This window comes from Trichosurus vulpecula, chromosome 4 (genome assembly GCF_011100635.1).
Source record: "Trichosurus vulpecula isolate mTriVul1 chromosome 4, mTriVul1.pri, whole genome shotgun sequence".
Lineage (NCBI taxonomy): Eukaryota > Metazoa > Chordata > Mammalia > Diprotodontia > Phalangeridae > Trichosurus > Trichosurus vulpecula.
In genome coordinates this window covers 101,496,195-101,520,245 of record NC_050576.1, presented here as the reverse complement: position 1 = coordinate 101,520,245, position 24,051 = coordinate 101,496,195, and the positions used below count along the sequence as shown (strand labels likewise).

The 24,051-nt window shown below is 47.0% G+C and overlaps 1 protein-coding gene across 1 annotated transcript in view; it reads right to left on the bottom strand.

The window, feature by feature from the left end:
* Positions 1 to 24,051, bottom strand: part of IGFN1 (immunoglobulin like and fibronectin type III domain containing 1) — a 94,564-nt gene that overhangs the window by 8,754 nt on the left and 61,759 nt on the right. The window contains exons 8-20 of the mRNA XM_036755524.1: positions 23,278 to 23,455; positions 21,020 to 21,133; positions 20,010 to 20,178; positions 19,415 to 19,687; positions 18,545 to 18,751; positions 11,442 to 11,566; positions 10,868 to 11,009; positions 9,028 to 9,324; positions 7,880 to 8,179; positions 6,743 to 6,916; positions 5,272 to 5,400; positions 2,869 to 3,171; positions 1,864 to 1,952 (exon numbers count right to left, since the gene is read on the bottom strand). Of these exons, the coding sequence (XP_036611419.1) occupies positions 1,864 to 1,952; positions 2,869 to 3,171; positions 5,272 to 5,400; positions 6,743 to 6,916; positions 7,880 to 8,179; positions 9,028 to 9,324; positions 10,868 to 11,009; positions 11,442 to 11,566; positions 18,545 to 18,751; positions 19,415 to 19,687; positions 20,010 to 20,178; positions 21,020 to 21,133; positions 23,278 to 23,455 (2,500 nt within the window). The remainder of the gene's footprint in view (positions 1 to 1,863; positions 1,953 to 2,868; positions 3,172 to 5,271; positions 5,401 to 6,742; positions 6,917 to 7,879; positions 8,180 to 9,027; positions 9,325 to 10,867; positions 11,010 to 11,441; positions 11,567 to 18,544; positions 18,752 to 19,414; positions 19,688 to 20,009; positions 20,179 to 21,019; positions 21,134 to 23,277; positions 23,456 to 24,051) is intronic.

Below are 24,051 nucleotides of genomic sequence, written 5' to 3'. Positions count from 1 at the left end.
TGTCCTCCATGCCCCCTCCCCTCTGTCTCTTAGTTACCTCGGCTTCCTTCAAGACTCAGCTCAAATCCCAGCTTCTACAAGATGTCTTGCCAGCCCCTCCCCCTAAGGTAGTGCCTTCTCCTTTCAAATTCCGTTCACCCTACTCTGAATAATATATTTTATATGTATCTGGTTATTTGCAGTTTATCTTTCTCATTAAAATATATGATTTTGGGAGGCAGACATAGGTTGAGATTTATTGAATTATTGAAGTGACTGCCTCAATCAATGAGATCACAAATCCATTTGAATATTTTAGAGCAACTATTTATGTCAAAAATTTATTCCCCCTATGCATTTAGAGTTTATTTCTTGTAAGTTTGCATTTAGAAAAAAATGATTCTTGACAGAATTTGACAATATTTGATTTTGGCTTGTATTCCCAGCACTTACTTAGCGCATAGTAGGTGCTTAATAAATGCTTATTGGCTAACTAACATCTAGTCTAACTCCCTTGTTTTACAGATGAAGAAATTGAGGCCCAGAAGTAGAAAGGGTTTTTGAGGTCCCTTTTAGCACTAGATTTATGATGCTATCGTCCTATCAAAATGACTTGCCTGGTCATACAGATAGTTCATGTCAGAGATGGAATTGGAACCCAGCTCCTCTGACTCCAGAGTCAATGCTATTTTCATTGTATCGTGCTGAGCTGGAAGGAACCTTCCCTGCTGGTCCGACCCTCTTCTTTTACAAGGGACAGCAGGGCTCAGAGATGGAAGGGAGGTACCATAAGGAAGTCCATGGCTACTTAGTGTCAGAACCAGGTCAAAATTAGTAACAGTATGTAGCACTCTAAAGTTTACAAAGGGTTCTCATCGCAACAATTCCATAAAGTAAATACTTTAAGTATTATTATCTCTATTTTATAGAGCAGAGTCACCAGGCTCAGGTTAAGTGACTTACTCATGATTACACAGCCAGTAAGTGTCAGAGGCAGGATTTGAACCCAGGTCTCCTTAGCTCTGGGTCCAGCTCCATTATATCCTAGTAACCCAGATCACCTCTGTACTACATCCAACTCCTTACACCTGAGAAGATTAAATTGATTCTGTATCTTTTTTATTGATCCTATTTATAACTAATTCATTTTGTCCTGTAGCTGCTTAAGTCATGGTTCTCTCTCTGAGCTTAGTTCAGAATTCAGCTGGTCTGTAATGGGTTAAGTTTAGAACTCCAGCTCTCCTGCTAATCACTGTTTTATTCTTGCCTTGAGAAATTCTGCTAACTTTGGGGTATGTGGGTGAACACAAAGGAGTTGGATCTAGTGTCTCTACAGCACCAAGCTATCCTTCAAGGATGTCTGGTTTGCTATCCAAAGATGTCTGGGCCACTGTCTTGCAGATAGACTCCGATAATGGACGCATTTTAGTCACAGAAGAGAAGGAGGGGGTCGTTGCTAGCCCCTAATTCCCAACTTCCAACCAATCATATTGTTCCCCACACCACCAGCTATATAACCAGTCATGATGCCCTCAACCCAATGAAGTCACCTACTCTGTTCTGCTATTTGTTCTGTGATCCCCAAAACCTATAAAAAGGGAGCTATCTTTTTGCTCAAAGTCTTTGGCATAAATGGAGGCAAGCCATTGACCCCTTTATTGGCAGGTAGTGCCATGTGAATAAAATGATTTCTTGTTTAGAGAAGGTGCCTCAGTTTATCTTTTTGTTAAATTTCACTCATAACACAACTCAACAAAATGTAGTTTGGTTTCTTGTCCATCTCCTGAACACTAGAGAAGAAGGCTGAAAAATCCAAAGCTTCCAGGATGGGGTCCTTACTCCCTGGTCCCAGCTCTGATCCCCCTTACACAAAGGAAGACTCACCTCAAAGAAAACAGGAACTCGGACCATGTCCTGCGACCTGACAGTCACGCAGTCTGTGGTGGTGGTATCCATGAGGAACTTGGGAGAGACTAAAAAGCAGACAGCCTTGGTCATCTCTCTCCCTCTCCGCTGCTCTCGGCCCCCTGCCCTCAACCTCTGCCTTAGGATAAGGAGAGAAGGTCTAGAGAGCAAGTGAATATCAGCCCATGTGACTCTTCCTAGCTAGGAGCCCGACCTGCCATTTTCTTCAGGTTCGGTCAATTCAGTCATTCAGTCAATTCAATCACAGATATAAATACCAAGAAACCCAAAAAAACAACCCCAGGGCTGGGAGAATTAGGAGTGTTTGGAGGCTTGGGAGAACTGAGGTGAAAAGGTACAGGGACTGGTAGGAAAATATTGGGAGAAGGGGGAGGAAGAGGACCAAGAGAAGGAATAGTTTGAAAGAGGAATGTTAAGGCAGTGGGAAATGGGGAAAGGGTGGGTTGTGTAGTTCCTACAGTAGATAGATATCCATGGGTATTGGGAACAATATTATCTCTCCCCCAGGTTGTGACTGCCCCTTGTAGACACCTTGTCGACACCAGTGTACCACCTGACCTGAGGTGAATGTTAGGGCTGAGCTGAGAGAGGGGAAGGAATCCTGGGGTCTAGTAAAGTCCCCTCAAATCAGAGGCTCCTGAGTTTGAGTTGGGAAAAAGAGACAGCCTCTTCTAGGTGACTACCTGGCATCAACATTTACTCATGGAAGCCCATTCACCTTGAAGAAAACACCAAGGCTCAAAAAATATTCTTCTTTAACCCCTCATTTTACAGATAAGGAAACCAAGGCCCAGGGAAGTGAAATGATTTGGCCAAAGTCAACATTGTATATGAAATGATATTAAGGTTAGCTGGTGTCTGGGAAGTCAGGTATAACAAATGCTAGTGAAGGTAGGCAGGGATGCTCTTTGAGCAACATATGTGTAGGGGATCAAAAATGGAAGGAAGAGAACTGATACTCACTAGATGCAGGCATGGCCTGGATACAGGTGTCCAGAGTGGTGGGCTGGCCCTGACCCCCATCATTGACAGCTGTTACCCTCAGGAAGTAGGCCTCCTGTGGCCGGAGCCCCTTGACAGTGTAGGTGGTGCCACTCACAGTGCCAGGATGGCAGCAGCTCCACTGGAGACTATCTGAGCTCTTCACCTCCACCAGATAGCCCTGAACTTCATCCCCATCCTGGGCATCTGGTCTAGCCCAGCTCAATGTGATGCTGGTGTGGGATGTGTCAGTCACTTGGAGATTCTGAACAGGGCCAGGGGGTCCTGGAAGGATTCAATGGGAACGTCAGCTTCTAGGGATGGAAATAGAGTCACCCCCTTCCAAGGGGAGAGCACTAGGCTTGTTTTCATAAAGTACAGGGAGTATAAGCTTCCATAAAGGAAGTCAGGAGTTCTTCTTCATTGGCTCTTTTATGCTCTATAGAAGCACGTGCCAGAACAGCCTCCCTCCTCCATTCCACACTTTGCTCCATCACTGTTTAAAGTAACCTCCTTCAAGCTGAGCCCACCCTTTCTCCGACCTGGCTACACAGCCTCTGACCCAAGCACTTTCCCCACAGAGTCGGTCTGGAGTCACTACAGACTTCAGCTGATTTCTCATTGTATTCTCAACTCCCTGGGAGAACATTGTGCATGGTAAGAGCCATCGTATAATCAGCTTTTGAGAGACTTGGCTGCTCCAAGCAATGCAATGATCCAGGACAATTCCAAAGGACTCATGATAAAAAAATGCTGTCCCCCTCCAGAGAGAGCACTGGTGACCTCTGAGCACAGATTCGTTTTTCATTTTCTCTATTTTTCTTGCTTTTTTGCAACATTGCTAATGTGGAAACATGACTTCATATGTAGAATGGGTATAGTATGTCTTGCCTTCTCAATGGGGAGAAAAGGGGGTGGAGGGAGGGAGAGAATTTCAACTGAAAATAAAATGTTTTAAATAAAAAAAAAATAAAAAATAAACTTTCTGGAGATGGGATCAGTCTTCGTGAGGTCCTGAGTCCAGGTTCCCCAGGTTCAGAAGCCCTCACAACTGTCACTCAGAATTCATATTGACAGCCCTGTGCTGTCTATCATCGTTCTTTAGTCTGTATCCTAAATGCCTGTTCCAGAGCCATGCTCACTTAACGGCTTTATTCAAATGTACTAAAAGATTTATAATCCTGAATACTTCACTGATACGGGCTCCCTTTAATTCCTACCACCACCATGCCAATACGCATGTGTCTAATGAAGACTAAGAGGCTTATGTTAGACTTATACTGGACACGTGAACGATGTGCAAGGAAGTCTATCTTTTTTGCCTGCACATTCACTTTCATGTTTTGGTGATGCCTGAATCTGTGATTTTATCCAGGTGGGGGAACTCCCAGTGTGGAAGCTCCCTCCACCCACGTGAAGCAGCACCTCTGTAAATTGCAGTCTTAGAGTGGTGCCTGTGCCATAGGCACTGTGACTCACCTATGTCAACATGCATAAGAAGCAAGACCTGAACCAAGATCTTTGTGACTCCCAAGATTGACTATCTAACCATGCTACTCTGCTTCCCACCTTTCACACAGTAGCATTCAATAACATTTACTGAATTGAATGTTTGAAACTGCCTCTCTCTGCCTCTCCTAAGTGTCAGGCTCAGACAACACCCAATTAATTAATTAATTGATTAATGAATAGATGAATAAATAGATAGGTGAATAAATAAATAGAAAATGAACAGATGAATAAATAGAGTGAATAGACAAGTCTATAAATTGTAGAATATCCTTCTCTGGGGATCATTCACCCATTTCATTCACTCACTCATTTCCATTCATTCAGACACTTACTGTATACCCATGTACCTACTCTGAACTGTGTGGGGCTTCCTAGAAGATAGAAGGACAAATGGGGCATAGTAATGGCCCTGCTGCTGCTTAGAAATCCAGTAAATTTACCAAAAATATACCTCCCCTACAGTTGCTCCTCACTGGTGAGTGAGTGCACACTCTCCCTCAGCATCTCACCAGATTCAGTTAATCTCTCTCCTTAGTGAGTGACCATTTACAAGGCTGTGCAAGTTGCCCATCTGAGTGGGCTGGACTGAGAGCCTGTCTTGTGTAGAGGCTGGGGAGGGGGGGGAAAGGGAAAGAGTAGGAAGAAGGACCTTCTAGTCTGAATGGTCTACACTGCTTTCCTGTTCTTGCTCTGTTTAAGGGGTTCTCTATGCTCCATCAATATGATCAGTCCCAAAGAACATGGTGCTCCTCACCTTTGGACTTCCTGCCTTTTTCTGAACTTTGATTTTCCCTGTAGTACCTGATCAATGACTTCTCATTTTCTTCCCATTGCTTCCAGAATTGCCTTCCCAGGGTTGATATCTGCACTTACTCATGGGGTCTCGAGCGAAAACAGCATCTGATGGGGGTCCAGGCTCCCCAGGGCCAGAGGCCCCCACGGCAGTCACTCGGAACTCGTATTGACAGCCCTGCAGCAGGTCTGTTACTGTCCATTTCCTCTCTGTGAACATCCCCATACTCCAGTTAGTCCCAGGAATCCAGCAGCCAGTCTGAGCCTCAGACCCCTAGAAAGTAGCCTAGGTGGGTATCCTACTATGCCCCCACCCATTTCATTATGACTGGCTAGCAAGACCCTCATGCACCCCAGAGATCATGGCAACAGTGAACTGTAACCCAGACAAGGTCTCCTGGGAGTTGGAAGCATTGAGTTCAATCCTTCCATTTTTTAATGATGAAGAAATATGTATTATATGAATATATAAGAAATATGGATATATAATAAAGTATATGTATAAAGTATGCATAAATATATATAAAATAAAGTTTGTATACATATAACAAAGAATATAAAGTATGCATATGTGTATATAAAATAAATTATGTATATATAAGTATGAATATATGCATGTTTAAAAGTATATATTTATAATTATGTGTATACAAATGTAAAATAAAGGGTATATGTATAGGTATGTGTATGGATATGGATATGGATGTGTGTGTGTATGTGTGTATATCTATGTCTATGTCTATGTCTATGTCTATGTATATATTGGAGAAGAAAATGGCAAATTACTTCAATATCTTTGCCAAGAAAACCCCATAAAGGGGTCCTGAATAGTTAGACATGACTGAACAACTGAATGACTATAACTATATGTATGTGTATATATGCACATATAGAAAATAAGATGCACACATATATATGTGTGTGTATACCTATATAATACAAAGTATTTTATCTCTTAAGCTCTTTGTCTGTTCTTTCTATCATACCCCTAGAAGGATAGTAGAGGAAGAGGAATTCCCTCCATTTCATATAAATAAGGAAATTGAAACTCCAAAACTGTAAGTACTTCACTCGAGGTCCCACAGACAGTCAGCGCTGAGGCTGAGATCAGAGCCACACTGCCATGACTGTTAATCGCATTGTGGCATCAGATAGTTCTGAATTGAATCACAGCCCCTCCACCACCCAGCTACACGAGGGTGAGCAAGGCCCTGTGCTTTTCCAGGCCTCAGTTTCCCTCTCTGTAAAGTGAGCAGGTTAGCATAGAAGATCTTTAAGATCCATTGCCATTCTAAAATACCATAGGCTCTCCACTAAATCATGACAACCAAAGTGGAAAACAACAATCGTCAGGACTGAGAAAGTGGGAGGTTAAGGAATGCAGTTTTGCTGAATTCTTAGGAATTGCATTGGCCTGGGCCTGGAATTAAAGCACAGTATTGCTGGCTTGTTGATAGCTTGTTTGGTCCCAGGGTCCAGTGGTGTCCCATTCTTCTCTGTCTCCTTCTGCCACCCTAACCCCCATATTCCCTTTAATTTCAAGCTTGTTTACCGGAAACAGGCCGGTCATTGACAGCTGTCCAGGTGTTGCTTCCTTTCTTCCTCTTCTCAATCAAGTAGCCTAGGAGGTGAGCGCTTCCTGGGCCCTTGGGTGCTGTCCATGTCAGGGTAATGCCCTGGCTGGTAGCAGATGTAATGGTTGGAGCTGGAGGGGGTCTAGGACGAGCTGTGAGAAAAGGCAAGGGGCAATGCAAAGGCATATCAGGGGTCAGAGTACTCTTGAAAGCACACAGGGAACATTTACATTGCTTGCTTTTTTTTCTGGGGTAGAGAGGAAATTGCACCATGCCCAGTGTCATGCCCTTTAAAGCATATGTGCCCATGCTGCTGCAGAGAGGTCACCCTACCCTGGATAGAGACAGAGAGGGATCAGTAGCCCTAATATGATCCCTGAGCCCTGTGTGCCAATAGCAAGTTTTCTTGACCTCTGCATGGTAAAATCCCCAGGCCATGGAGATTGGATGGAGATTGGAGTCTGGTGTTTCCCAGACTAGAACTCAGAGACACCAACAATGAAGGCAGTCTGCTCAGTTTCTCTCACATCCAGAGCAAAGGACCAGGTAATCACCTCCCACCTGTCCCACAGTGTTTTCATCCACACAGAAAGTGCCTGGGGAGATAAATCGCACCAATGCAGGCTGGCACCACAGTCTTAGAGAGTTACCTGGGGCATTAGGATAGCAAGTGGCTTAGTCACAGGGCCAGCATATATCAGAGATTGTCATGGACCTAGATCGGGGAGGGACCTCAAACCTAGTCTACCCCTGTCAGAGGAAAAAACAAGCTGAAAGATTAAGTGATCAGTGATTGCACTGGGGTCACTCAGGTAAGTAAAGGTAGGATCTAAACCAGGTCATAGGGTCATAAACTCATCACTTTAGAGTTAGGATGGACCTTGGAGTTTTTCTGACACCAAAAGCAATCTTGTTGATAGATAAAAGAAGGTTAGGATTGGAGGTCATCATGAAAACCCCTCCCCAAATCATCTGGCCAAATTCCTTATCTCAGAATCTCAAGGGCACTTGCTGACTTCTCCGAGGAGAAGCTATGGTTCCCAATATCCCCAGCTTTGTCCTGACCAGGATTTCAGGGTGATTTCCTCCCAGACTCTTCCCATATTCCCACTCACCTTCAGAAGCCACCAGCAGCTCCTCTGACATAAGTGCCTCTCCGGAACCCTCCGAGGTCACTGCCCGTACTCGGAAGGTATATTTCTTTCCTTCCTCCACTTGGGTATCAGAGAAGGTGGTGACATTTCCAGGGGTCTCACCAAGCTTCAGCCAAGTGGTCCTACCAGCCTGCTGCCTTTCCACCACATAAGTCAGCAGGGCTCGGCCCCCATCATCCCTCGGAGGCTGCCAGCTCAGGTTGATGCCCGCCCCCTTACAGTACTGGACCTTCAGAGGGCCCTGTGGGTGCTGAGGCTTGTCTGGGGGTCAAAGGGAACAGGAGTGGTTAAAGAAGCATGTATGTGTGTGTATATTATGTCTGGAGGGGGCTTGGACTTGGGGGGAGGTCTTTTCCACTGCAGTAAACAGGCTAACAATGACTTCATCCCAACTTTCCTATCTCAGGGAGGGTCAAACAACTCACCCAGTGTCACAAAGGTAGTAAGTGGCCGGGTGGGATTTGAACCCAGGGGCTCTGACTCCAAGTCCAGAATTCCTTCCATTACACTATGCTTCCAGGGTGAGCCAAGCACTAACAGTGAGTCTGCCTGGTCCCTAGCAGAGCCAGGAGCCCCTCAAGGGAGCTTCTCCTCCTAAGAGCTTCTCTGGCATGAATGTTATGGGAATTGGCCTGTTCTGTCCCAGCGACTGCTATCCTTAATTTTATCTTTGGGCCCAGCTGCATTCCTTGCTGTCTACTACCCTCACATAAGCTGGGTCAGAGCACCCAGGGCTCCACCCAGCTGATGCTCAACCCATCCTTCTTCTAGGCTAGGCCAAACTAACCAGAAGAGGGCAGGAGAGTCCCCTGGAGAGGAAACAACAGAAACCAGAGTTGGGTTGGGGGAAAAAGGTAAAGTTTGGACAATAAAATGAATGGGATAGTAAGAAACACTCATTCATAGGATCTAGAGCTGGAAAAGACTTTAGAAATCATCCAGAGGGTGGGATTTGAATCCAGATCCTATCACTTCAAATCTATGGCCCAGACGTTTGTCAAAGCCCCACAATATGATCTAAAGTCCCCTCTCCCTGACTAAGACTAAACCAGGGCCTCCTACATAATCCCTTGGGGACCCTGGCCAGAAGAGAGAGCTGGGTCTGGCACCTATGACCTCCAGAGTGAGTCGAGCATCCACCGAGCCCCCTGCATTCTTCAGCTGCACGGTGTACTTTCCACTGTCCTTGCGACTAGCACTGGGGAGGCACAGGCGAGTGAAGTTATCCCCCTGGTCCAGCTGGGCTCCCCTGCTGCCTCCCTCCACTTCTGCCCCGTCCTTCCTCCAGGAAGCTTGAACAGGGGACTCTCCTGAAAACGGGATCTTCACTGCAACAGTCTTTCCTGCCTTGACCACCCATGGCTCCTTCAGTTTCTCCAGCATATCCTGGGCAATAGTTGGGGGTTCTAAACAAAGTGGGACAAGAAATTAATTCAGAAATGAGCCTAGGTCCTGAGCACAGCCCTGGGCAGGGAAATAAGCCCTGGGAAGAAGGGGGCAATGTTCTATCTCACAGGGTAGTTGTGAGCAATTTGCAGACCCTAAAGAACTATGTAAATGTGGGCTGTGGGCTGTGGGGACTGTTGTGTTATGGAAAGGAAGGGAGAGAAGGAGCCATGGGATGGGGACTAGGGGCTGGCTGACTCCTGAGGAACAAAAGAGGTAAATAAATGGGTGTTGGCTTCAGCATAAAAGATTGAAACTAGACAGGTGGGATATGAGAAAATAGAATAAAGGAAGCTATAAAATAATCAGATAAAAGGAGATGGAAGAGGATTTAGAGGCTCATCTAGGGAAACATGCATTTTGCAGATAGAGAAATTGAGTTCCTGATTTTCCTTTAGTGGAAGGATTTGAAATCGGAAGAATCTTTTTCAGCTGACCAGGAGTTTGGTGCTATTCTTAAAAAAGGTTTAGATCACTTGAGATGGTCTATGGGCCCAAATATTTGTGATAAGGGGCCCAAATATTTGGTGCTATTCTAAAGAAGGTTTAGAACACTTAAGATGGTCTAAGGACCCAAATATTTGTGATAAGCAGCTCAACAATGAATTCTTTGAATGAGAGAAGCCCAGACCTGGGTTTAGGTTTATAGATACTGACTTGGAAAAGGCCTTTGAAGTCATCTAGTCTGGCGGTGTGCTGGAACCTGTTCTTACCGGCTAGCTGATCACTAAATTTTCAGTGTAAGCATTTATGCCTCAGTAATCTGCAAACGCTACAAAGCAGGGCTTCGTTTATTATTGTCGTTGATTATCTAGACTTAGTAAAGTGATGGAGAAAATGTTGATGATGCAGATTAAACTTAAGAGTGTGTCATGGGTAGATTTTTTTTTTTTGGAGAGCAGGTTGTTAAACATTTATCAGCACACACTGATAGTTCAACACCTCTCTCCCTCATTTTACAGATCAGGAAACTGAGACCAAGAAAGATGAAGCGCTTTGCCCAAGGTTACAAGAGTAGTGACAGGATTCACACTCAAATTCTATGACTCCAAAGCCAGCTCTCCACCACACAATAGTCAACCCTCAATTATTCATGCCAATAGAATAGAGTAGTGAGGTGGATAATTCAAAAAAATTGTATCATCTGACTTACTTCTGTATATTTACAAACATTTACACATATTCACTTCCATACATTGTATGATTTGAGGGTTGGCAGGGGATGGTCACAGATTTTTCCTGTTGTTTCAGTTCAGGATAATTCTAAAAGGAATCTGTAAGGTCTACATTATCTGAGCCCACACTGGGAGCTAGAGGAGAAAGGCACCTAGGAGAAGGCTGGGGCAGATTAGAGGGCACCTTTGGAATTGAACACCAGCTAAAGACAATCCGTTGTTAAAGTCAACTAAGATGGGATCTGCCGGATTTTTGGTTTGTTTTTGGTTTTGGTTTTTAGTCTGAAAGCAGCCTGGGCAAGTATAAGCGATGGGGGTGGGGCCTCACCTCGGATGGTCAGAGTGGCCTCACTCATGAGATCCCCAGATACAAACATGTATTTTCCAGCCTGGGTCTCCTGCACTTGGGGTATTCGGAGTCTGTAATTGGGGCCGTCTTGCTCAAAGATGACCCCATCTTGGGCAGTGAGCTGGTAGCAAGAACCACAGTAGAAGAAAATCACACTGCATCTGCTCCCCACCCCATCCCCAAGTCTGGCTAAACAGCTGTCCCAGCCCCATGTGTGGGAGGAAGTGAAACTCCCTTTATCGCCTGACATGTAAATATTTAAATACTACAAATAAAACTTCATTTAAAATACACTCAAGAAGCTCGCTACAAAGCAAAGAAACTTTAGAGATCATCTAATCTAACATCCTCATTTTAAAGAGCAGATCTTGAGGCCCCAAGAGAAAAATAGGGTCTGCTCAAGGTCCTGTAGCTAGTGGCAGGGCTGAGACTAGAATCTGGGGTTCCTACTCCCACACCATTGCTTCTGTGAAGAATGTTTTCATAAGGTGAGACTTTCTTTCCCTGCCCAATCTGTCTTTTTTGTACCATCGAGGTATAAGGGGACGGGTACCTTCACTCCATCCTTGAACCAGGCACCAGGTACCAGGTTGCTGGTCAGGGTACAAGAGAGCACAGCATCTTCACCTTTCTTGGCTTCCATGTCAGTTAGCCCCTTGGAAAAGCGACCTGATGGTTCTAGACAGAGAAGGGAAGGTCCTGAGGCACAGAACAAGAGCCATGCACAAAGCTGGGCAGGGGAAGAGTGTCCCATGGCCCAGATTCATTTCCCAGTTTCCATGTCAAACATCTAGAAGACTGACTAAGGTCCCTGCTAGGAACATCTGAAGGGTTCTGGTAGCAATGCCACCAGCAGAGACCACAGGGTAGAAACCAAGTTGCCAGTTTCTTAGACTAGGTGAGAGTAGAGGTAAGAGGAGGGAATTTTGGAGGACTCATCAGCTAAATTAATAAACTTCAATGAGATGCAGAATAACCCACAAATGGGGCAGGGGCTTGTCATCAAATGACTTAGGTGACAGAGGATTGGAACACATTTATGTCAAAGATTAACTTAAGGCACTTTAGAGCCAGAATCCCATCTATGTGAAAGACAAGAGGATCGGGGAAGAATCTCCTCTTTATTTGAAAAATCAACTTATTTGATCACTGACAGTGAAAGGGTAGATTAGAACTCCCCCCACCTGAGCTGAGAATGACATCCTGATTCCCAGTAACCCAAAAGGTCTCTCCCAGAAGTCAACCTCCACCCCTATGGGAAGCCAGCTGGCAAATACTTACCTTGGGCTTCCTCAAAGAAATTGCCTATGCCTTGCTTGTTTCTGTATCTTGGCCTTTGGGAAGTTGAAATTCTGTCCAAACCATCTTTCCTGTTGCCCTCATGGCCCATGGAATCCCTGCTCCAGTCTCCTTTCAGAGGTTCTCCTGGGAGCCTTGTGCTCTCGGTTCCATATCTTGATCCCCAAACCCTTCCTTCCCCAGACCTCCGTCTGTCTGAAATTCCTCTCCTAGCTCCTAACTCGGTCTGTGACCCATTCCATACCTGGGACTCCTGCCCCTCTGATCCATCAATATCCTTAGTTCCTGTACTAGTCTTTCCTCCCCAGGTAGATGTGGAGGTCGCTCCCCCCTCCCTCCTCTCATAATTCTCCAGGGACCCTGGACCTTCTGGCCTAATATTTTTGCCATCCAGAGACCTCAGCTCCCCTCTGGCTCCTGATGGACCTTTGCCATCCAACCCTAGCCCTATGCCCAATATAGACCCCGGGGCCCTGCTTCCCCCTGACTCGTCCCCATAGTTTTTGATTCCATCTTGGCCTTTCAGAGCTCCTCCCACCCCTGACTGTTGGACTCCATTAGCAAGACTATCTCTCCACTGACTAGAATTCATTCCTCCCAGCATATCTGAGTCCTTTGAACCTCCAGAGGCTTCCCCTCTGTCATCTAGGGATCCTGCCTCTCCCCACCTGCCAACTCCTGCTTGGCCTGGCACAAATTTCCTGCCATCACAAGAATCATAACCCCCTGTTCCATTCAGAACACCCTGGATCCCACTTATGGTGGGATCTTTTGCCTCAAGGGTACCTTGTATCCCTGAGCCTTGGCGTCTGTTCTTGGTACTTACTCCACTATGGCCTGGCCCTAGGCTCTTCTTGCCACCTGCCTGAGTATCCCCTATCCCCTGGCTTCCTGCTCTAGCACCAATGTTCTCTTCTCCCTGCCTGGAGTGTGTATCCTGACCCCAACCTGAAATATTTGAGTTCCGTGATCCTTTTCCTGTCTCTGGGCCACCCAGTGATGTCCCATTTCCCTGATAATCTAATCCTGCTTGGCCATCAGCTCTGTCCCCATACTCTCCTTTTGAACTTCCTCTAGTGTCCAGGCTGGCATCTTTCCCAAGCTCAGTACCTAGAGCAACAGCTCTATCTCTAGGCAATCCCTCTCTGCCAAGGAATTCTCTGTTTCCTGGATACCCATGGGGTCCTTGACCACCCTGCCACCCCCCAGTTCCTGGGCCTCCAGAGCCATCTCTAGAACTTGGCTGACCAGGAAGGAAATCCCTCCCATCCCAAGATTCCATCACCCCAGACACATATGCTGTCGCAATCCCAGACCCTAGTTCTCCAGGAACCCCAGAGCCACTCCCATAACCATAACCTGCCCCGTTCATGGATCCCATTATTTTGCCTTCCGCTGGGTCATCAATATGACCTGCTCCAACTCCAGACTGCCCTGGACCACTGCCCCGACAAGACTCTATTTCCCCTTTGCCTCTGTACTTGTCCCCATATCCTAGTCTATCCAAAGCTCCAGAACTCCCTGGGCCACCATCATAATTCCCCTCAGCACCAGACCCGATTCTCCTGGAATCTTTGAAGTCATTTCTTTGACTTTCCTTCCCTGGTAACCCCATTCTCCCATGATCACCTAAGTCATCTCTATAACTTCCTTGAGCTCCTGTTCCCCTTCCCCAAGAACCCCCTAAAATACCCTCATCGTCTGCTTCACCACTTGACTCCTTTCCTCCAGGACCCCTTAAACCACCTCTATTATCTGCCTCACCTTCCAACCCCATTTTCCCAGGACCTCCTAAACCTTCTCTACAACCTCCTTCATATTTTGACCCCTGAGCCATGAAGCCTTTTAACCCCTCATCATACCCTTCTTTGTCTCTAGCCCCGAGAAATCCTGAAGTTCCTGATCTATCCCTATAACTTGCTCCCTGTCCTGACCCACAGGGTCCTAGGCTTTCAGGACCAGTGCCATCTTCAGATGACATTACTTTGGAGCTGCTGGAATCACCCCAATAACTAGCTCCCGTCCCAGAATCCATAGCCCGAGGGCCTCTAAACCCATCCCTAAAAATCCTGCTGCCCCCAGGACTCTGCGGCTTTAGTCCCATTGAGGCCTTCCTAGACTCTGCCCCTGAACCAAGCTCCCCTGCTTCTAGACCATCAGAGCTATGCCCCAAACTTGCTTTCTCACCAGCTTTCAAAGCATCCAAGCCCCCAAATCCTTCCCTATAACCATCCTCGTCCCAAGACTTCATTCTTCCTGAGCCCCCTGACCTGTCTTCAACACATCCTTCCCCTTTAGACCCAATTGTCCCAAGGACTCCAGGACTAAGTCCATCAATAGAACCCACTCCCCTTGGGCTCCCTCTCCTATCCCCCAAACTGCTCTTTCCCCCAGATCCCATCATCCCTTGGTCTCTGGATCTGTCCTCATGTTCTATTTCATCCCCTAGTCCTGTTAAACCTGGGCCCCTTGAAGTAGTCCTGAAACTATCACCCTTTCCAAACACCATTCCCTGAGAAACCCCTAAGCCATTCTTATATCCTGCCCCCAAACCAGATCCCATCCCCCTAGGAGCTTCTGAGTCACCTATATAACCTCTCTTCCCCCCTGGCCCCATTCCTTCAGGATACCCTGCATCACCTCTATAATCTCCCTCAACCTCTGATCTTATTCCCTCAGGATCCCCTAAGCCACTTCCATAGCCTCCCTTACCCTCTGGTCCTATTCTCCTAGGACTCTCCAAGCTACCCTCATATCCAGCTTCAACTCCTGAACCTATTCCCCCAGGACCCCCTAAACCATCCCCATAGCCTCCTCTCCCCCCTGACCCTATTCCCCCAGGACCCACTAAACCATCCCCATAGCCTCCTCTCTCCCCTGATCCCATTCCCCCAGGACCCCCTAAACTATCCCCATAGCCTCCCTTCCCCCCTGACCCCATTCCCCCAGGACCCCCTAAACCATCCCCATAGCCTCCCTTCCCCCCTGACCCCATTCCCCCAGGACCCCCTACACTATCCCCATAGCCTCCCTTCCCCCCTGACCCCATTCCCCCAGGACCCCCTAAACCATCCCCATAGCCTCCTCTCTCCCCTGACCCCATTCCTCGAGGACCCTCTACACTATCCCCATAGCCTCCCTTCCCCCCAGGACCCCCTAAACCATCCCTATAGCCTCCTCTCTCCCCTGACCCTATTCCCCCAGGACCCCCTAAACCATCCCCATAGCCTCCTCTCTCCCTTGATCCCATTCCCCCAGGACCCCCTAAACCATCCCCATAGCCTCTTCTCTCCCTTGACTCCATTCCCCCAGGACCCCCTAAACCATCCCCATAGCCTCCTCTCTCCCCTGACCCCATTCCCCCAGGACCCCCTAAACCATCCCCATAGCCTCTTCTCTCCCTTGACTCCATTCCCCCAGGACCCCCTAAACCATCCCCATAGCCTCCTCTCTCCCCTGACCCCATTCCCCCAGGACCCCCTAAACCACCCCCATAGCCTCCCTTCCCCCCTGACTCCATTCCCCCAGGACCCCCTAAACCATCCCCATAGCCTCCTCTCTCCCCTGATCCCATTCCCCCAGGACCCCCTAAACCATCCCCATAGCCTCCTCTCTCCCCTGACCCCATTCCCCCAGGACCCCCTAAACCACCCCCATAGCCTCCCTTCCCCCCTGACTCCATTCCCCCAGGACCCCCTAAACCACCCCCATAGCCTCCTCTCTCCCCTGATCCCATTCCCCCAGGACCCCCTAAACCATCCCCATAGCCTCCTCTCTCCCCTGACCCCATTCCCCCAGGGCCCCCTAAACCATCCCCATAGCCTCCTCTCTCTCCTGATCCCATTCCCCCAGGCCCCCCTAAACCAGCCCCATAGCCTCCCTTCCCCCCTGACCCTATTCCCCCAGGACCCCCTAAACCATCCCTATAGCCTCCTCTCTCCCCTGACCCCATTCCCCCAGGACCCCCTACACTATCCCCATAGCCTCCCTTCCCCCCTGACCTTATTCTCCCAGGACCCACTAAACCATCCCCATAGCCTCCCTTTCCCCCAGAACCCCCTAAACCATCCCTATAGCCTCCTCTCTCTCCTGACCCCATTCCCCCAGGACTCCCTAAACCATCCCCATAGCCTCCCTTCCCCTCTGACCCCATTCCCCCAGGACCCCCTAAACCATCCCCATAGCCTCCTCTCTCCCCTGACCCCATTCCCCCAGGACCCCCTACACTATCCCCATAGCCTCCCTTCCCCCCTGATCCCATTCCCCCAGGACCCCCTAAACCATCCCCATAGCCTCTCTTCTCCCCTGACCCTATTCTCCCAGGACCCCCTAAACTATCCCCATAGCCTCCCTTCCCCCCTGACCCTATTCCCCAAGAACCCTCTAAGCCACCCCAATAATCTCCCTCACCTTCTGACCCCATTCCTCCAGGATGCCCTAAACTACCTCCATAACCTTCCTCACCTCTTGACCACATTTCCCCAGGGCCCCCTGGGCCTACCTTTAAACTTCCTTCACCCTTTGACCCCATTCCTCCAGGACCCCCTGAGCTACTTTTATAGCCTCCCTCACTCCCTGATCCCATTCCCCCCAGACCCCTGGAGTTACCTCCATAACCTCTTTCACTCCATGACCCCAAAACCCCAGGACCTTCTAAGCAACCCTTATAATTCCCCTCACTCATTGACTCCCCAGGACCCCCTAAGCCAGCCCTATAACCTCCCTCCTTCCTTGATCCTATTCTTCCAGAAGTCCCAAAGTCATTCCCATAATCTTCTAAATCACCCCTAGAACTTCCTTCATGCCCTGGTTCTATTCTCCTAGTACTTGCTAAATGATACCTATTATTTCCCACACTCCTTGATTCTACTCTCCCAGGACCCTCTAAGTCACTTCTATAACCACCCTCACTACCAGGTCCTTCCATTCTAATATTCCCTGAAGCATCTTTTAAACTGGCTCCATAATTAGACCTCATTCTCTCTGAACCGTCTAAATCATTCCTATTGCCTCTCTCGTTTCCATACCCCTGAGCTCCCAGGTCTCCTAAGCCACCTTCAGAAGCATCCCTATCCATTATCCTGTGGTCTCCAAGCCCATCCCCATAGTCTATCCCTCTCCTAGAGCCCATTAACTCACTTCCCTTAGCCCCAACCTCCTCTCCTTCCCTTTGCCCAGACCCCATTATTCTCGAGGGCCCCACACCATCTTTAGACCCAATTTTTCCTTTGTCATTCCAGTAGCTCATCATGCCTTCAGATTCCACTCCATCATCTCCATACCCTGCTCCCCTTTGGCTTTCTGGCCAGTCCTGGAGATACCCCAATTCTTTGGAGCTTTCACCCAACGGCCCCCCAACCAGGGACTTTGCTGTCCCCTGACTATCTCTAGAACTGAATCCTCTTCCTTTAAGTTCCTGTAAGCCCCCTGCATTGCCCCCAGTTCTCTCATCTCCATCAGACCCTGAGGCCCAAGGACCAGCTTTAAATCCTGTTCTCCTAACAACAGATTCTCTTCCAAGAGACTCTTGTTCCCTTAAGCTAGACTCATAACCTTCTTTTAGTGACCCATCAGCTTCCTCCTCCAAATCCTTTTGTCCCAAGAAAGACTTCTTGCTATGAGACAATCTTTGAGTCTGGAAGTCCCTTAATTTGTCTCCATTGCCTTTATTCCAACCTAGAGATTCCCATGCCTCAGGACCTCCAGCCCCACTACTATCAACACCTTGGCCAGTCCCCTGGTCCTGTTTCTTCCCTATCTCTCCAAGGCAGGGAGACTTATACTGTCCCCTTTTAAAGCCAGAGTCATCCCTACCCTCCAACTCCAAATTATCATCAACCTTTGAACTCATTCCCAGTTTCCTTCCTTTTTTCCAAGACCCTGTTGGACTGGTCTGAGAAGTAGACAAGCTCCTCTCTCCTGTCCCAAGCCCCCACTGGGTATTTCCTATATTTCCCTGGCTATAATTTCCCAGCTGCCCTCCACTGTCCCCCATATCCTCCTTTCCTTCCAAGTTACTTCCCAATTCTCTGCCCTGAAGACCTCCAGAACCTGCCTCCCAACTCTCTCCTGCCTCCCATTGTCTAGCCTCACCCTTATCTCGATCACTGCCTTGCTGTTGTCCTATCATGAGGTCCATTCCACTTTCCCAACCATCTCCCTGTAGCCCATATCTCCCTGGGAAGCTTTCACCCTGACCACCGACTCTACGGAGCTGGTTTTCCTCAATGGAGTTGTCTCTACTTCCCCCTGCTTTGTAAAATCCTGTCTGACTCTCTGTCCCCTTATCCAGGTCCCAGGCTAGGTCAGAAATTCCTTCTTTGTCCATGGGGGCATCATTATGTCCTTTGGGACCACCTGTGATGTGACCACAGGGGAGACCATCATCCTTGACAGATCCTCCCAGGTAACTCCAATCCCCTGGTTTCACTTCCTTTATGAGTTTCCCTGAATCCTGTATGTCTGAAAATTGGGAGTCTTCAGCTTGAAGCCTATTTCTTCCATTGTTGCCATCATCATCTGTATTTCCCTCTCTTGAAGGCAGGAAACCTTTGTCTTTCTCACCTTCCAGGAGGTAGTTGTTGGGTAGAACATCAAAGCCATATTTGTACAGGAAAAAAAAAGACCCAAATCCCCATTATATGGATCCATAAACTTCCCACCTCCAACAAGCCACCCATCCTACTGCATCAAGGAGATCACATAATATTGGAGCTGGAAAGGACCTTTGAGGCCATCTTGTCCAAACTATATCTGAATAGGAATTCCCTCTGTAGCCTTTCTGACAAGTAGCCTCAGCCTGTTCCATTGGGGAGATCACTCCATTATGTGGAAGCTTTTCTTTACATAGAACTTAAGTTTACCCCATTCTTTGTCCTCTGGGGCCCAGCAGAAGCAGTCTAGCCTTGAGTAAGGAGACCAGTTTAGGATCATCGGTGACTAGCACAGTACTTGGCACTTATAAATACTTGTTGATTGATTGTTTCTAATGTGCTCAATGGCACCCCCATTTAAGAATAAAAGCCAAACCCTGCTTAACACCCTGAAAAGTCTCCATTTCCCTAGGGGAGAAGGCAGTCTGGATATAGTGGGAGATCTCAGCCCAGTAGCCCCTATCTGTCCATGGTCCTGTCTCCCCCAGGCTGCATCTGGCCCTAAAATTGGATCTCTCTAGAAGCAAATAAGATGTTAACAGGAGCCTGTGTGACCCAGCTTTGATAGTCTCACCTTCTACCACCAACCAAGCTCGGGAAGAGTGGAGGCCAGTGCCAAGAGAGTAAAGGCCCATGTCTGAATGCTGGGCCCCTCTCACCACCAGCCGGTGGGTCAGGCCATCAGGAGACACAGACACCTCATACTTGTCACTGGGCTGGAGGGGCCGGTGTTGAAACTGCCAGAAGGCATGTGGGCAGGGACTGGAGAGGGTGCATTCAAATACAGCATCTTCCTGCACCTTACATCGAGTTTCAACCAGAGGATCCACAACCCTGGCAGGGATGGCTGCCGAAGAAGCAAGACAGAATAAGTAGAAATTTGAGGGGGTTAGACTCTGTACCCTCTATTGTCTATTAGCCTAGGAATATTTCTATGTAACAATATAGCTCTGGATAGAGACAGACTCTTATTACATAGGATTTTAGCTGATGGTAATTTAACTGTTTCATGTGTATATGTCTTTTCTCCATAGTGAAAATGTAACCTCCCTGAGGGCAGATATTGTGGAAGATATTTATTGTCCTATGTTTCATAGGGCCAGGTATACAGAAGTCACTTAATAAGTGTTTGGTGAATTGAAAAAAAAATGATATGGTCCATAGCTCACCATCTGCCTCTAATTCAGTGGAAAACACCTCGACGTCTTCTACCTTGACCTGGTAGATGCCAGCATCCTCCGGCCGCAGGTCCTGAATGTAGAAATAGTAGCGCTTTCCCAGGCGCCTCAAGCAGTGTTTGGTCTCATTGCCATAACCAAAGCGAATCATCTCACCATCCTTTGGGCAGTGGGAGAGTGGAGCATAGGAACATGAAATAAACAAGAAGTCATTGCCATGATCTTCAACCCCTCTTGCCCAGCTCCCAATTAGTCTCATAATTCCCCAGCCAGCGTCTACTGCTTGCCCAAAAATTGGCCTTTGCTCGTGGAGCATGCCACTTGCAAATGTGGTACTGAAGTAAAATAGAGGAAAAGGAACAGAGGTTCCGTGCTATGTGTTGGGGAGTGAGATGGGTAGAGGAAGTTGAGGGAACATGGGATGGAGTAGGATGGAAATAGTCCCAAGGTGTTTCTGTGAGTTTTAACAGGAGTTAATGCCAGGTAAATGATATGCAAAATGGTATCTAGTACTGGAATCACCAGCTCAGGTCAAAAGTAGAACTATTGCCTAAGCAGCTCCTACAAAGTGTGAGAGCTGAAAGACTGAAGTGATCTCAATAAAACAATACAAATGTAGAGCCTTTGTCACTCAACCTGGGATATTTGCATAGTATTCAGAAACCCCGAAGCTCCACAAAATACTTCAGTGATACACTCTGCCCACTTTAGCTAAATCCAGACAATTCAACCAATGAAGGTTAATTACTCCCAAAAGCTACCTGGTGAAAGTATCATGGGCACTCTTACCAGCCCCATCCTGTTTCTCTCACTATAGAAACAAATGTCATCTAGGTAGCCCCCGCTTTTCAGGGAATGCTGGTGATCTGTTGATTTCCATTTAGTCAAAGGCAAAGGATATCTTCTTTGAATTGTTTGCTCAGGTATTGCTTGAATAAGGGGCCCAAGAATCTAATCCTATCGTGCACGACTCAGACCACTCCTACCCCAGCCAACCTCACCTTGTACAAGTAAATTTTGCTATCAAAATCCTTGAGATCAAGTTCCAGGTCAAATGTCGCAAGTCCATCTTTGGTGACCTTGATGTGTCTCAGGTTGGAGATGGCATGGACATACTGTGAAGGAGAGAAACCCCACCACCCCAGAATTCCTTGTGACCTTTCTCCAGTGAACTGGAGAATATTCCTCATAATAGCTAGCCCTGGTGTTACTTGTCCACCCAAAACACAAGGGCAGAGAACTCAATCTTTCCATTTCGCTGCTGGAACAATTGAAGACGATCAAAGGAAAGGACTTGGCTAAAGGTTTCAAAGCAAGCCATCAAGGAACTCAGAAATAGAATGCTTCTAGGGAGCTCTTTGGAGATGGTAGCAAAGGAGTAATGGCGCTAGATAGGGATTTGCAGGGTATAGGAATTTGGAAAACGACAGGAAAGATCCTTCTATTTGGAGTCCGAATTCCAGCTCTGCTACTGGGACTACTTGTAAGACTTTGGACAAATTACTTCTCTATTCTAGGTCTTAGTTTTCCTCATCTGTAGAATGAGAAAACTGCACTATAGTTCTTTCCTGTTCCAAATTCTGTGCTTAAATGCTAAGGAAGAAGAAAATAGGATAGGGCCCAACTTTCTCTCTTAGATCAACTGTCAATTTGATTTGTACCTTGGGAAAATTTTGGTGTAGGGGATTCATTGTGGTTAGAGCATATGCCATGATTCATCCACCTGACCATTTATCGATCCACCCATCCATCCATTCATTCTATATGGACCGAGTACCAAATGCGAATTTAATGCCACGGCAGGGTGCTTTATTGAACACTCTGCTCAATCAGAAGCCCACGGACCAAGAAAGGATGATTGACAGGTACCTTCAGGACTAGGAAGGATTATTTTCAGGATGATAAAAACAAACTACTTTCCATTTTCACAAGTTGAAATGAGCTTAAACTTCAGTGGATGATTAAGTAGAAATTGGTGGAAAAAAATTTCTATACAGTTGATAAACTTATGGAATAAGGCAGTTAAGGAGCCCACCATGTCCTGTTCCACTCAAGGTCTGCCCAGGAATGACACTGGATCTGGAAGGAGTTTTAGATATCCAGTTTTCAATCCCTTCATTTCACTGAATCCAGAAGAGGTTGAATGACTTGTCCAATGGCACACAGACAGTAGCAGAGCCTTCTGAACTCAGGTCTTCTGACCTAAGTGGTGAAGTGGATTGTTGCTCATCCTTCCTTCTGGAAGAGGACCAATAACATCATAAAGGTGATGTCTTGACTTTCAAATGCATTGGATATGATTGGGGCGGAGCTTCATAAAGACATCAGCCTCCTTCTCTCCTCCAGAGTCATCAAAGTCCAGCGGCAAGACAAAGGTCAAGACAACTTGTGATGGGCTCCAGGATGCAGTGGGTGACCTTGGCCTTTCTAAATTAAGATCTTTCCCAGGCCACACCCATTCAAAACATAGTACATAGAGCCTCAGGCCTGTAGTCAGGGGACCTAAGTTCAAATATGGCCTCACAAACTTACTAGCTGTGTGATCCTGGGCAAGTCACTTTACCCTGCTAGCCTCAGTTTCCTCATCTGTAAAATGAGCTGGAGAAGGAAGTGGCAAACCACTCTAGTACCTTTGCCAAGAAAACCCTAAATGGGGTCACAAAGAGTCAGACATGACTGAGATGACTGAACAACAACAAACTCTGATTTCAAATTCATCATACTCTCTATTGCATTACACTCCAGACCATAAGATAAATAAATATGACTTCTGAATGTTGGTTGATAATGGTGTTGCCACTCAGAACCCAACTTTGAAGAAAAGAGAATTTGGCTCTGCTCATTCCCAGGCAGACCTTGAGTGGAGAAGGACATGGTGGGTTCCTTAACTGCTCTATCCCAAAAGTTTACCAACTTCACAGGAAATTTTTTTTCCAATTTCCACTTCAATATCTACTGAAATTTAAGATCATTCCTTCTCGTGAGGATGGAAACTAGTTGGTTTTTATCATCATGAAAATTCTCACTCCATAATAGAACACAGCGGGGCTCTGTTGTTTAGCTATTTCAGTCATGTCCTCCTACTCTTCGCGAATATTAAAAGTGCTGTATAAATGTGAATTACTGCTGCTGTTGCTGTCATTAAGTGACTTGCACAAGGAATGCTTCAGATGTGTTGTCATAGGCAGAATGTGAACCCAGATCCTCTGAATCAGGTGATCAGTTGCCCTTTCTAAGATGACAGGTGGGGAGCTGGTACCTGAGACATCTTGTTTTCATGCTCCTTTTTCATCTGCTGAAGCTTCCTAAGCATCCCCCTGAAGTCGACAATCCCATATTTCATACATATCCGCTCATAGTCTTTCCGGTCAGAATTCATCAGCAATTGCCACACTTGCTCCAGGTCCATCTTCTTCTTTGGAGGAGGGGGAGGTGCCCTAAAGAGAGGCATAGGCAAGGTCAGACACCTCCCCCGGTCAGGCCAGTCATGGGCTCCAAGTAGAGAATCCAGAAACCTCTGTGCTCTCTTATTGGACTCTGGAAGAAGTTGCTACCACAAAAGTGTGTCTGTGTGTATGCAGATAGATATATAGTAATATATTATTCACAATGTAACATACATATTTTGTATATATATATATATATATATATTGGGGGGAAGTCTGAGAATTAGATTCGGATATGAGAAAATGTGATAATCTTGATATGACATTTTTCCCTTTCCCTCTCTACCACTGCTCTTGACCCCCAGTATGGGAGGATGGATTTGTAAGTTAAATTAATGAGGCAGTCAGTGGAGATCTTTTCCACTGTACCAAGACTTAACCAGGCATGACTGGCTTAGGTTTACTATGGATTTTTAAATGGGTTAAATCTAAGGCCCTGGGGGCAGGAGGGGGTTCACCAAGAAGGGGGGGGGGGGATGTTGGGAAGATTATTCCCGTTCTAACCAGAGGTTGGGAGAAGGGAGGTCACAATGGGGGATTAGGCAGAAACAGAGTCAATATGCAAAATGCAGTACTCTTCAGATTCC